Below are 14,893 nucleotides of genomic sequence, written 5' to 3'. Positions count from 1 at the left end.
ATTTCATAGTCCAGCTTGTCTGTCATCTTTTCTTTGGCTGGCTTCTCTTTCCCAGTCCTCTTTTAAAGGGCTGTTATCACTCAGGCCTGTTTTGAAACTGGCGTTATATTCATAATTTACCTTGGTAGTTTTTTTTCATGGCTTTCCCTTGAAGTCGCATGGCTGTGTACTCATGCAGTTCTCAGCTCTCCATGTGATTGAAATTAACTGAGACTGTACTGTGTGAAAGTGCTCGTGAGTAAAAAGTCTTTTCGATTTTCTGTGGTCTTTCTATATCCTGCCTTTTTACAAAAGGAGATTTCTCTCCTGCCTTATAAATTGATCCAGCCACAAAGTAATCAAATCAATATGGGGAAACCCAAATTGTAACTGTGGCAGACTGCTTTAACAGAGAACATTTATGTTCAGGCTGTTACGGTTTCACACACGTTCCTCAAATTCCTTCCCCTAGAAACACTCCTGCACTTGTATGTCAATAACCAAATACATGCAGCCGAGAGGAAGGAGGAACCAGATTTTGAAAGACATATGTGCTGGGGTGGGGAATGAGCCTTTGGAGCCTCTTTCTGCTCTTTCTCTGCCTTCCGCTTCATATGTAAGCTTCGCCACACTTGATGGCTTCATTTAACACCACCTACTCCATGGAAGATGGATGAGGTGTTCTTAGGCATTCAGGTATAATCCTGTGTCAGACACAAGTGCTTCTGAAAGCATTACCCTGAAGAGCAGCAGCAGTGATGGAGTGAATAAGGTGTGGGGAGATGGGGGGAGGCCTAACGCAGTGAGGGGAAGAGGAAGTGTTAGCCGAGAGCCAAGATAGAGACCGAGGATGGAGAGCAAGCGTGCCTGATCCACAGGCATCTAGCCTGAAGGTGCCCCTTTTATTAGCAGAACAAGAAATAGCCAAAGGTCAAGCCCAATGTAGCTGAGATTATCTGTGTGTCATCAGAGGATAGTGATCTGTTGGTGACGTGCCTCAGGGGCCTTCTGTTCTAAACTTTTATACCCAGGATGACTTTAAAAAATGGGATGACAGAATACCTTCTAGTATTATGTTTAAGTTTAGTTTTGTATTTATGGACCAGTGCAAATCATGAAGGGGGCACATAATCCAAAGTTAAAAAGAAGAATGTGATGAAATTTATAATTTTTGGCACATCTAATGCAGTCCCAGATGTAGTACTGTATATTCAAAAAGAGAGAGGGAAAGTAAGCTATTTTTAATGCAGATAGAACAGAAGTTTGTTATGGTACGCAAGGGGACCTTGTACTACCTCCTCTCTCTTCCTCTATCTGAGATTCTCCATATTCTTACCCCTAATCATTCAGAGTAATCTCAGATCAATCATATATTTGCGAGACGTAGTTTCAGTGGTTGTGTACAGAGATCAGTGAGGTGTGAATGAAAATGTCTGGCACACAGACCGGAAGAACACATACATACAGAAAGATGAACGGCTACCCCTATGGGCTCCAGTTTTCTGACTGTATTTATCATTCCATTTTAATAGCAATCCTCCCAAATATCCCTCCCTACTCTAAACACACCACAGAAAAATCACCACCACCATCATCATCATCTGTCACGTCTACCATGTGCTGGGCAATGTTCTGAAAGCATTCTGGGTATTTACTCATTAATCTTCACAATGTCCATGTGAGTAGGATGTATTAGGATTATCCTGTTTGCATAGAAGAAGGTACTGATATCCGGAGGTTGTATATTGTGCTCAAGGTCACACAGTTAAGGACAGCTGTGTATATTCGTGTGATGGGTACGCACACACACATTTTCATGCTGTTCATCTAAGGAAATAGGAATTTTAAAACTTAAAAGGTTTGGGAAAATCTCTATTAAATTTCTCAAGATCTCATTTCTGAAGAGTCCTTCTTTCTGAAGTTCATGACGCTAACATTATTGGGCGTAAGCTCAGAAGGACAGCATGTGTTCCTTGAGAATCCGGAATTCTTTTTTCCCTACTCCTGATGTGTTTCCTTCTTTGTGGTTTTGGTTTCTTTTATAATTTTAAACAAAACGCTTAAATACTTTATTCTTAGAAAAAACTACAATACTTTAAAAGTAGATAAAATCCACAGAATGTAAACTTTTGTCTTATATGTACAATATCAGCATTTAATAAATATATGTCACACAAGTTTTGCACCCAACACCATTCCACTTCTTTAATTTATTAATTTTAGAGGATCACATTAATAGATGTTCTTACGTTGCACTTTTTTCATTTTTAGGTTTCACCTTGTTTGGTGTTGAGGTGTTAGTCTTTTAATATACATGTTATTGAATTCTAATACCTGCTATCATTAGAATGTATACATCTGTGATTATAAAGAGGTTGGTTTAGTTCTCTTCACCTCACCCTTGTTTTTGCATGCTTTGACATTGTAATCATAAAGGAGGAATGGGAAGCATTTTTATCTTTTACTTTGTTGTGGAATAATTTATATCTGTTACTTGAAGTTTTGGAAGGTTTTTCATGAAAACCCTCTGAACTTAGTACCTTTTTTAGGTTTAGCTCTTCAATTCTTTGTCTTGTAGAATCAAATTTAATGATTTATGTTTTTTTAAAAAAGTTTTGTCTAGATATCAAATGTATTATAAATGTTTAAAAATGTTTATAATTCTGTTTAGTTTAGTTTATAGTACCGTATGTTTATAGTATATTTTTAAATCTCCACATTTTTAGTTGTGTCATTTTCTCATTCTTAATGTTGATTACATTTTGGCAAAACCCCTTACTTTAAGAAGAAAATCAGATTTGCTAACGGTTTGTTTGTTTTATTGGGCTTTTCAAAGAAGTGGGTTTTTGTTTAATCAAGCCTGTTGTTTTCTAGTTTTCCTATTTAATTAATTTCTGCTATTAACTACATTAATCTCTTCTGTTTTCTTTCGGTCTTTTCGTTATTTGGTATTCACTACCTTGAATTTATTGGTTTTATTTATTTTCTTATGTTAAAATTAATATATTCAAAGGTGAAAACTTTTCTGACAGTAATGCTCTGACAATTTTACATTGCTTTTAAATATATAGAGCAGCTTACTATCATTTAAAAAAAAAAGGATCTAAACATACTTAGGTTTAATATTTTTTAAATTTCCATGAAAATGGATTGTCTTTACTTCTCATTTTCTCATTCCTTCCCTTTGACTGTTTTTCTTTCTTATTTCTGCTATTATTGACCTTAAGACCTCATTGACTGGAAGAAACACCACTTTATATATTTTTAAGAAACATAACATATTCAAACTATGATTGCTTCCTTATCATGTAGAATTGTTACTTTATGCTTATTAAAAGGGTGCTGTAGCTTTTAATTCTGGCACAAAACCTGAAATTGTCAATAAATGGTTTCCAGATTACAATTATACCTTCCCATCTTTCTTCCTCAATTGGTCCTTAAACTATTTGTTGATGACTCATATCATCAAAGTGATAACTCTGCAATTAGAGAAAAAAACAGTTTGCTCAAACACAGGCAATGACATCTGTATTCCAGCTACTGCCTGGATAATAGCAAATTAACGCTATTATTACAATATCAAGACAAAAATTATATATCTTAGATTGATGAAATATAGTATACCTTGATGTTAATTTTATTTAGTGGTGGGAGAGGATGTGATATTAGTATGATTTCTGCTTTCTGATAACTTTTGAGACTTTCTCTGTGTCTAATATATTGTCAATTTTTATGAGGAGGCTATTTGTTTAAAAAGAATTGTGTAACATGAGATTATTGGGCACAAAAGTAAACATGTAATTTAACTGTGTTATTCACATCCTTTATAACTTTCCTTTTTTGCCAATTCCATTTGTTGATTTTTGAAAGAAGTAAGCTAAGCTCTTCAAGGTTTTGTGAATTTTCAGTTTCTTCATATATTTTTACTAATTTTTACTTTATATTGATATGCCATACTGTTAGGTTCATTAATATTTAGTACATTTTCCTTGAATTCTATTATGTCTAATATTTATGTTGATACCCTGATTCATTTTTATTGATATTGACCAGTATCACTAACATAAAATATAAATCATATGAGTACATAATAGAAAGTATATTCTTTATTTTATATTTTCTGTTATTTTTTGTTGTTGTTCATTATTCCTACTCCACACCATGGAAACAGTACAAATTTGATTTTCTTTGTTTTATAAACTGAATTTTTACCTTTTTAATACAAATTTTAGCATTCTTGGCTAGATAATAATTGGTATAAATGTACTTTCTATTTACCGTTTTACTTGTGTGTGAAGCAATGAACACATTAGATACAGGTCTCTCTCTTGTGGATCTTACTGTGCAATGGGCAGTATTTTAAATAATACTGTATTTTTGTGTATCGTGTTATAGGTTTAAAAAAAGTACTTTCTTATGTATTGTTTGTTCTTCAAAAATTTTCTGAGAGGGAGGTGTTAGCCATATTTGAAAGGACAGAGAAATTAATAATATTGCATTACAAAGTGGCAGTCTGGGGTACAGAATTCATTCCTCAGTTTGTTAAATGCATAATATAAAACTTTTATATAGTCACCCAGGGAAAACTCCATGGAACCCATTATAATTATATTTTGGGGGCATTTTCAATGAGCTATATACTATATGTAAAACGATTTCCACCTGTATTTACTCTGTTCTTTGTGTCTTACATTTTCCCTTGACCAGAGATTAATAACTTCCAAATCAAACATAGTTTCTGTCCTTACGGAGGTTGACTTTGATTTGGAAGTTAAACATCTTGAGTGTGGTCCAAAATAAAGGCCATATTGCCTAGGACATGCCTAAAAGCATTTCTTCTGTCCCCTTTTTACCTTTTGCCCTTCAATGGCCCACTTCTTTGATGCTCTACTCATGTCTTACTTAAAGGGAACTTCTTCCAGAGGCCTTTCTGAAATCTTCAAACCACAATATGTTCTCCCTGCCAAGCCCTCAAACATTATCCAATACTGTTGTAATACACAGCGTACTGTGCTATTCATCCTGGCGTGTCTGGTTTTTCCCATGTGCAACTGTTTCATTGAAGTCTATGTGTTGAGGGAATAGTGTGGTGCCTGGAACATAATGAGGGTTCCAGACGTGCATGGTGATTAATGAAAGAATGCTACATTGTGCTCTGTGTCCTCATCAGTTACCACCTGGCATGAAATAAAAACTCAGGAAAGGAATCTGAACTGTTGTCACCATGGCTACAGCAAGGTTCCTGAATATGTCATAAAACTCATAATTCCTCAATAATTGATTCCTGACAATGGTACGTGAATACTCATGTTCTGTGGCTTTTACAGAATAATTAAATATTTCAATGTTGTAAATCTTATAGTATGTTCCAAGAGACAAGAAAAATTAGAATAGCAACTTTCATGCTTTTTTCCCCAAAAAATTCTACATAGTTTATAATAGAAAAAACAATTAAGAAGAAAATACATAATCATGAGCAAGTAGAGGTTGGATATTTAAAAGAATAATGTCTAGAGATATTCCTTTTCTGTTATATCTGGATGTATTTTTGTCTTAATTTATAATTTTGAAAGTATTTTTATTAATTTATAAAGTATATTTTGTCAAATATATTCAGGAGTTCTGGAAACCTGAAAATTATTTTTTAATGAATATAGCTAAGAGAAATTTAAATAAATCCAATGACTAATTTTACTATAATGATCTGTTTGTAGTATTTTCATCTCATACAGAATAATCCTAACCTGCTTTTGTACTTGAGAAACACAAGATAATTGAAATTGTAATGGGATTGGTTAATTGTGTTAGTTTAGTGTTTTTAGTTAAAGTATATTTTTAGTTAAGATTTCTTTTTTTTTAGTTAAAAGATACGTATGTTTAATGAGAAGGAAATTAAGCGTTTAACAAATTATGGACATAAATTCCTCCTAATACACAGACATGTTTAACATAAAACAGAGCCTAGAAGTAAAGATAATGATTCAATTGTGGTTAAAAATGGCGGTTGGAGGATCACGCAACTGCATAAACAAAAAAAATCTACCCTCTTATTTTATATTTGCTTTGTTCAGAATGTAATGGTGACTTTGAAGTAGAAAAATATTGATTCATCATGTTATAGCCAGAAGGATTTCATACATTTTCCCTTTTTTCTTGTAGCACACTGATTTATGTCAGTACATGGACAAGCACCCCGGGGGACTACATCCAGATAATGTGAAGGTAGGAAAAGATCTTTTTAAGCCGAGGGTTAGCATTCTTCATGTGTATTTTCTGAGCCAAAGTCTAATTTCTACCATAACTTTTTCTGTTTTAAAATTTTTGTATAAAGGGAAATACTTTGAAGTGAACTATTGCCATTGTTTCATTTAGTGGTTACAAACCATGTTTTAACATTAAATATTTTCACTGGAGTATTACTGCTTAGATCTTATCCTATTTTTTCTTCATGGGAAACATTTGCCAGGGTTGAGTGAGATCCATTCGAATTCTATGGTAGCACTATTTTCAATAGAGGGGAATCTCAGGTATCTCTACCTTAGAACCTCATACTGAAGTACCCTTTGGTTTCAATACAAAGTATTATTATGATCCAAAATAGTCTTGTGGTGAGTTCACAGTGCATACGTTTCATTTGTATGTACAAACAGATATTCCCTATTGCTCTCTTTCATTTCTTCCACTACAAATTGGATTACTATATATCAAAAGAAGTTAAGTTTTTATAAGATTTGACTTAACAACTATTTTGGGAAATTATCCCAAAATTTCAGGCTTAAAAGAGGAGTCTCTTTTTTTGGCATATGTTAGGGAATTAGAAGATTCCAAAGGTATATCTGAACATTTAATGATGTGCTCACATTTTGTAATTCAAGTGAACTGCATTTCACAATCCTGAGAATCAGTTGAGTACTATAGATGTATCTGAAATAAAATTATTTGTCTCAGTTTCTTCCTATTCATTATCTATATACCACTCTTTGCAACGTAGCATGTTTTTTTCTTTTGTACTTTTCCCTTTGCTTATAGAGGTATATATGTTGATGTGGAGTTTTGTTTCTTTATTTTTTATTTTTTGCTCTATAAAAATGTTATATTATTTTTAACCTAAAACATCTCATGCATTTCTTTTAAAACCAATACATAACTGTGTAGTTCAATCTTTCTAATAACTGCCTATTAGAATATAGCATGAATAATTTTCAACTGTTTCTTATTCACAGATCTTTGGGTTTCCACAATGTTAGTGTTATGAATGATTTTAGAGTAAATATTAGTATAAAACCTTTAAATTCTTATTTCTTTTGCATGTCTAGTTAATCAGTTTTCTTTACTAAATAAGAGACGTAATTTCAGTTTTAATGAATTTGACTGGAACATTTCCTCACAAGGTTGTAAATTACAGAACTGTTTTTCTCTATTGTCACTAACATTCACTGTAACCAATCATTTCAGTTTTTGCTATTCTGATGACTGAAAATGGGATGTCTTTTATGTTGATGTTTTCTTAACTGCTAGTGACATTGAGCATCTTTTCATACATTTCTTGTATGAATCTTCATTTAAAATTCTACTTTTATAAGTTGCCTGTCCTTATATATTGTTCATTTTTCTGTTGAGTTTTTCTTTTTTTAATAAGTTGCAGGTGCTTATTAATATCTATGACATTAATGAGGGGTTTTGTGGTGGTGAGTTACGAGATACCATTTTAAAATGTGGGAACTTGTATCTCCTCTGAAACATTTTGTTTTAAAAATAAATAATAGAATTGATATGTACTTATCATCTTTGCTGATTTTTTTCATATATCTCATTTTTTGTTGTTTTTTATTTTATTGATAGATTTCTTTTAAATTTTTTGACTATTCATTTTTCTTCAAAATCTGTATTCATTGACATAGATTTTTAGTAGTTAGATTGGGGAGAAATTGTAACAGATAAAGAAACTTGTCTTATTAATCTTGCCCATGTTTAAGTCCAACTCTAAACATTGATATAATATGAACATAATTTTTTTACGTTGAAACATCACGAATTGTCTCATTTATACATTAAATGTCCTTTTCTTAGTGTTGATTGGGTTCAAAATTAACACTACAGTACATCCTTATTCTTCTTTCTCTGTTTGACCGTGGGCATCTGTAGAGAGCCCAGCTAGAGACCTTTTGCTTGGGGGAGCCCAGGGAATTCACAGCCTCAGTGGAAATCAACAACTACTCTAAGCTAACTTTGACTTCTTACTTCCAGATTCAGTGACAGTATTGAGACCGTGTTTCCCTGAAAATAAGACCTAGCCAGACCATCAGCTCTAATGCGTCTTTTGAAGCAAAAATTAATATAAGACCCGATCTTATTTTATTATAAAACCCTAAGACTGGGTCTTATATTAATTTTTGCTCTGAAAGACGCATTAGAGCTGATGGTCTGGCTAGGTCTTATTTTGGGGGGAACATGGGATTAAAGAGCTGAATGTACCTTTTTAAAGAACCATGGCATCGCTGGATATTTATTCTTGCTTGGTTTTCTCACCACCTTCTGTGTGTCATTAGTTACGGGCTAGCATTGGTTGAACATTTTGTTGCTGAAACAAAAGAAAGCTCATTTCACAAAGCAGCTGTATGTTTACTGTCCTCAGGCCAGTGTCATTGGTGATTTCTGTAGTATTTGTAAGTTCTCTTTCTTCCATTATTTTTTATTTTTCCTTTCTCTCCTAATGGTCATGGGGAGATTGATCTCTGGGTGGCTGATTTTCAATAACTAGCCTGCACTTCTTGATATTGTATTCCAATAGTTCTTATTCAAGTTTCATATTCTTTTCTTTCACCTTTTGGTTGTTCATCATATTTTACATACTTAGTGTTTTCTATCTGTATTCCAAGTCCAGATTGTATTTGGCAGTAAATGGATTTACTACTGCAAGGGTTTGTGCCTCCTAGGGTGTGGTGAGAAACTTAATGGTGAATGAGATGTGCAGTCAGCCTAAAAATAACATCTCAGAAATTAGATGCGACACCACAGCAAGTCTAGATATTAGTCATACAGAGCAGGAATTGTTCCTTATTGCCACTCAGAAGTTGTGTAATGTGGTCACAAATTGATGCCTTACAACATTTCTTGCTTTTGAAAGAGCATGATATGATTTACCTCTTCTTATGATGTTTTGAATCAGTGAAAGGCAGCAAAATATGTTGATATATGGGTATTCCTTTCCCCATAGCTATTGAAATCTTGGCTCCTTGAGGAGTTGCCAAAATACGTTGGATAGTCTCAGTTCTTGAAATATTTAAGGGTACAAGAAACCTCAGTAGTCATCTAAGAGGTCTTCAAGCTTGGCTCCACAGCAAAGACACCTGCAAAGCTTTAAAACAAATTGTATATATAGTTACACATAAATAATATATATATAGTTACACATATATAATAAATTACACATATAATTTATTAATATGTGTATGTGTATATGCGTGTGTGTGTGTGTGTGTGTGTGTATGCTGCCAAAAAATGTATACACATGACTTGTATTTTGTTATTGGTATATATTGACTATTACAATTTTAATATAGTTTTTTCTTTTTTAAAATGTGTATACATATTTTTGGCACTCTGTGTGTGTGTGTGTGTGTGTGTGTGTGTGTGTGTGTGTTTTCTGTCTTCTCATCTCCCAAAATCAGAATCAAATTAAAAAGAAAAAATCATGACGTAGAAAAGGATGGGCATTTTCTCAGACCCAAGGCTGAGCATCTCGGTACCTCCCAGGACCCACAGTCTCCCGCTGCTGTCCCTGTGGCCCTGCATGGCTTTGCCCCCAGCCAGGAGGACATGAGTGCTTGTTAACAATCCCGGCCTGTTGCTGTCCCACAAGCTTCCAGCCTCTCTGCCTCCACTGCTCCTCTCTCTGTGGAGAGGTAGCTGTGGTGAAGTGTCTCCAAGTGTGGCAGGGACTTGGATGAAGCAGCGTTTCTTGCATTGATTAGACAGAGAAATATAGGAAAGAGAACGTAAAAAAAACTACAATTAATCTTCTCAAAGAGGTAAGAGAAAATACTACATCTATAAAAACAGAGTATGTTATTGTTTCAAAGAATATGTTTTGTTTAGTGAATAAAAGTAGCTTTGGAAATTAAAAATATGATGACAGCAATTAAAATTACAATGATAAAAAAGGATGAAAGATATAATTGAAAAAGTGTGGCAGAGAAATGGAGCATAAAATACAAATCTGAAAAATGAGAAAGTATCAAAAAATTAGAAATCCAGTCCAGGAGCTCCAACATCTGAATAACTGGAGAAAATAGAGAGGAAGGAATCATTAAAGTAATAATCATTAAACCATACTTTTTGACGGAGTGAAGGATGTGAATTTTAAGATTCAGAGGGTTCACTAAATGCCCTTATAACATTTAATGAAAATAAACTGACAATACTGTCATTATTACAGAATTTCAGAACACAGGCTTCAAAGAAAAAGCCTACAAAAAGGAACTAGGCTTACCACAGAGGATCAAGAATTACAGTGGCATTAGACTTTTCAGCAGCAACACTGATAGCAGTGGGACAGTGGCTTGAAAATTCTGATGTAAAATGATTTCCAACCTTGTATTCTATACATGCTATCGGTGAAGAGTGAGAGTAAAATAATTCTTTTCAGATGTTCAAGGAGTTGAAAATTCTGCATTCACCCTCAGGAAGCTACGTGATGATATGCTCCACTGGAGCCCAGGGCATTCGCCAAGGTAGAGAAGTCCAAAAAACCGGTAACAGAGGCCACACAGAAGAGAGATGAAGGAGATTGCCAGGACAATGATGAAAAGAACCCAGGATGACAGTTATGCATCAGGCTGGGAGGGTAACGCACCTGTCCAATTGGAGCATGTCAGAAGTCTCCAAGAGAGTTTTCCAAGAAGATGAAATTGTTAGGTAGAACACCTAATGTGTTTGAGCAGATTTACAAGATGGGAGAAGACTTTGGTGTTATATTAGTGATAACCACAAAGAAGACTAAACAAAGGCAAACAAACCAACAAACAAAAGAAGTAGATCCCTATTAACACCAGGAAAAGCAAATTATTGTGCAGGGGGGAAAATATTCGTATTAAACTTAATAACTCAACTGTAAATAAAATTTCCATGATCATAATAATTTAAAGATTAAAGGTTGATATAATTTTAAAAGAAAAACACCTCTTTAAATGATTCTGCTGTAGCCAAGCCCATTCTAGGAGTAGCATCCTAGAATCGTCATCCATTTCAGCTGCCACATTTTACATAAAATGAAGATCAGGATCATTGAAATTAAAAAGGGTTTTTTGACACTTTGTCCAATGTTCTTTTTCCTACACTGCATGATTATTACATTCAATTCCTGTAATTAGCTTATTATTTGTGACTTTATATGCACTCAGTCACATAGATTTATCATCATTTTCCTATTGAATTAGTAGTTTCACCTTCTCTGAGGGTATGGGAGGTTAAAAAATAGAAAAAAGCTTGTTAATGCCTGTGTTTTGGCATCTGAATTGCAGTGCACAGACGCAGACAGCCTTTATTACATGTTGGTTTCCACGGGAGGCCACTCAGCTAATTATGCACTGACTTTTCTTCACCGTTTGTCTGCTTAGAGACAATACAGTCCTCCAGTGTTACATTTAGGTCCTACACTGCAGGTGAAATTAGTCTCAAAGAAGGCTGACTATGACAAAGTGACATGTCCCACGGGTATTTCTGTTTGACATATTACCATATTTTTTTCACGTGGTGATATTTATTGTCACTTAACTCTATGAATGCAAAATGAAGAACATAAGAATAATATTTACTAAGTTAACAGCTGTTCATAATGCTGGACTAGATGTTAATTAAACAAAAACAAAACAGCAACAACAGTTGAGCTAAAATAAGACCTTGTAATGGTTTTCTATAAATTTAAGGAGCTGGGGAAAACCAGGTGAGATAAGCTATTATCTTTAAGAGGGGATGTTCTTTTAATAACTCTAAAGCTCTGTATTTGGCTAAATAGTTCATAGATCATTAAATGATTAAAAAATATTCAATATTTATTATGGTGAACAGAAGGAAAGCAGAGTGATCGAATTGTTTTGCTTCTAAATTTGGCAATTTTGACTTTTAGTTTCATCATTATGCAGCATGACTACATAAAAACATTTTAAACAGCCATCTTGGATTCTGCAAATATACATCTGTTTATGTATACTTGTTTATTGTAAAAATGTGTGGTATCATGCACCTGAGAATTGAGGAGATCGTTTTTTAGTGTGAATCAGGTAAAATTTCAAGCATTTCAAAGGTGATGTATCATTGAAAACTGAAGGGAAAAAAAGAACAACTGGAACAGCACATAATTTGCAATTTCATAATAAAGCATGGAATATTTTATAGTAATTTTATATGAATTCCCAGCAAAACATCTGTTAAAGTTTTATTTTTCTTGATGTATATTCCTTGTAAGCACTGGAATAAACTCATAAGAAAAATTGCCAATGTTCCCTAAATTTCTAGAATCACTTTGTGACTTTAATTGCCTACAAAACGTGTCTATTCTCAATATGAAATAAATATTTGCTATTAATTAATGATTTGTTTCTTAACATAATATCAATTTTAGACAAATGAGTAATTTTAGCAGTTAATTACTTAGAGAGCAATTTAAAACCTGAATCAGAAACCTGAGGACATTGGCCTTGTTATAAATATTTATGATGATTAAAGGTGTAGCAACCATTTGTTATAACATGATAATTGGTATGTAGGAAATTGGTTAGATTTTTTTTTTTGTAGGTTAGTTTATTTTTTCTCTCTTTAAAAACCATTTGCTATGAAGTTTGGCCATCAGAGTTGAATTGAATGCAGAACTTGTAATACTTCTTCATTTTATAATTCTCAGTGATTTGCAGATTGATCATTGAGTTAAAAAAATGACTATAACATTCTAAATTTCATCCTTCATTCAGTTTTTCTTGTGTTCTTTAAAAATTGATAAGCATAAGAGACTAAAAATTAAGGTTCATGAAAAAAAAGATTAATTGATGCTGTCTCCAGCTGATATCCAGAAATGTAGATGCTTGAATCTTATTACCACAATGAAATTGGATCTTCCTATGTTTTTTATGTAATGTACCTTCATTTCCATGATATCTTAATGAGTTTCCTAGAAGATTCCTTGCAAAAGCACATTTTCCTTATTTTTTTAAAACAAAACTGTTTCGGAATAATCCAAAATAACCAAGGTAATTCTGAATTCTCTGCCTTATTCTCTGAATTATCTGAAATCCTATTGGTAGAAAGCTGAGTTATTTTATTTTTTATTTCAATATTTATATTAAAAAGATATGAGGATTATTACAATTGATAAATTGCTATTTTTCTTTTATAGTCCAGAGAACAAGCAGGTGTATAACAGACAGAACAATGTTATGCCAAATTAAGATCGTCTTATACAGATGGCACTGAGAATTGATTCCTAAATGAGAATATCTAATGTTGAGATTGAAAATCAGATAACACCTGATTTTCTCCATATTCTGACTTAGAGCTCTCATTTAGCTGGTAATGATTTCCAACTGTGCATTACTGTATCATAGAGCTTTTCCTCAGTCTGTATTTTGGGAAATGTGATTTTTTTTCATGACTCCTTTAAAGATTGTTTTAACAATTTGACACCTACTCTCAGCACCTGTCCAGGTTTCTTTTGAGCCTTTAGACCCCATTTTTGTTATAAGATAGTGGTCTTCCATATCTAGAAAGCTTCATTTGTGAATGTATGCTACTCTCCCCCAACTACAGAAAGTGGTGTTTTGTGTGTCAAGTCATATTGTGTTGGACATGCAGACCAGATCTAAGTAGTGAATTTCCGGTTAGCATGTGACGCCTGTGTTGAGTTGTTCAGAATATGTCTTTTGTAGCCTTGACATCATCTGCTGATCTGCTTGTAACAATTTGGATCAGACAAAGGAATCAAGGCAGCTAATTAAACAGCAGACTCCTTCCTAGAGGTGCTTTGAAACCAAGTTTGAAAAGAAATCACCCCAAAGATTGATGAAATAACAACCATTGGAAGTACGGCACGTGGTATTTTAATTGTCAGACGGAAACACCCAGTTTGGGGACTACTACCCAGTGGGAATACACCCTCCTGGGTTTCAAGCTTCACGCCATTGACCTTGCCTCTCTCCTGTTAAAGATAGATCCTGCATTTGACCCCTTTGTTTGCATGTTTTCAGGACAAAGATGAGGACCCAGGAGGGAATTCAGCGAGAGTAGCAGAGCATACACACGCTGCCAGGGGGTTTTCTGATTGTCTTGGGCAGGTACAGCCTTCATGTGACTAGCCAGAACATCTCAGACAGTTTCTCATTAATATGTACCTTCCTGTACTTGAGGCCTCTTTGAGAAGATAGAGAGGTGTGCTGATCATATCTATCCAAACTCCAAGTGTTTCCTGCATTCCGTTGAAATTTATTTTTCTCTGTTACAGCTTGCACACGTGAGCTTCCCAAGACTCTTAGACTCAAAAGTCGTCACACTCTTCTTCTCTCTCACTCTCTTTTTTTAAAAACGTACTTTAGCTTTATCAATTGGTATTAAGACAATTCATGTCAATTTAGTGTTTGAGATGTTACTTTAGACAGTAAGACCATTTTCTAACTCTATTTATTCCTTTTCACTGTGTGTAAAAAGGAATGGCCCTAGAGTTGGGGAGAGCAGCATACTCGTATGTTCACAAATGAAGCTGAGTAAAAATGTCTATTTCGTGCTATTCTTTTTTGTTCTAAAAGGGCGTATCAGTCAGGTCAGTTGTATAATTCTGAACTATACCGACAAACAGAAACGTGACAATGACCGATTTAAGATCATATTATTGGAATTCTTGGAGACAAGTGTTTCAGTTTTTCTCTGG

General features: G+C 33.9%; 1 protein-coding gene across 3 annotated transcripts in view; it reads left to right on the top strand.

The window, feature by feature from the left end:
• The window catches only part of CDK14 (cyclin dependent kinase 14), a 553,564-nt gene that overhangs the window by 266,894 nt on the left and 271,777 nt on the right, over positions 1-14,893 (top strand). For all 3 annotated transcript variants that reach the window (XM_033088529.1, XM_033088527.1, XM_033088530.1), the window contains one exon: positions 6,139-6,201. In XM_033088529.1, the coding sequence (XP_032944420.1) occupies positions 6,139-6,201 (63 nt within the window). The remainder of the gene's footprint in view (positions 1-6,138; positions 6,202-14,893) is intronic.

Source organism: Rhinolophus ferrumequinum, chromosome 20 (genome assembly GCF_004115265.2).
Source record: "Rhinolophus ferrumequinum isolate MPI-CBG mRhiFer1 chromosome 20, mRhiFer1_v1.p, whole genome shotgun sequence".
Lineage (NCBI taxonomy): Eukaryota > Metazoa > Chordata > Mammalia > Chiroptera > Rhinolophidae > Rhinolophus > Rhinolophus ferrumequinum.
The sequence above is the reverse complement of the archived record's forward strand: the minus strand, read 5'-3'. Positions and strand labels throughout refer to the sequence as shown.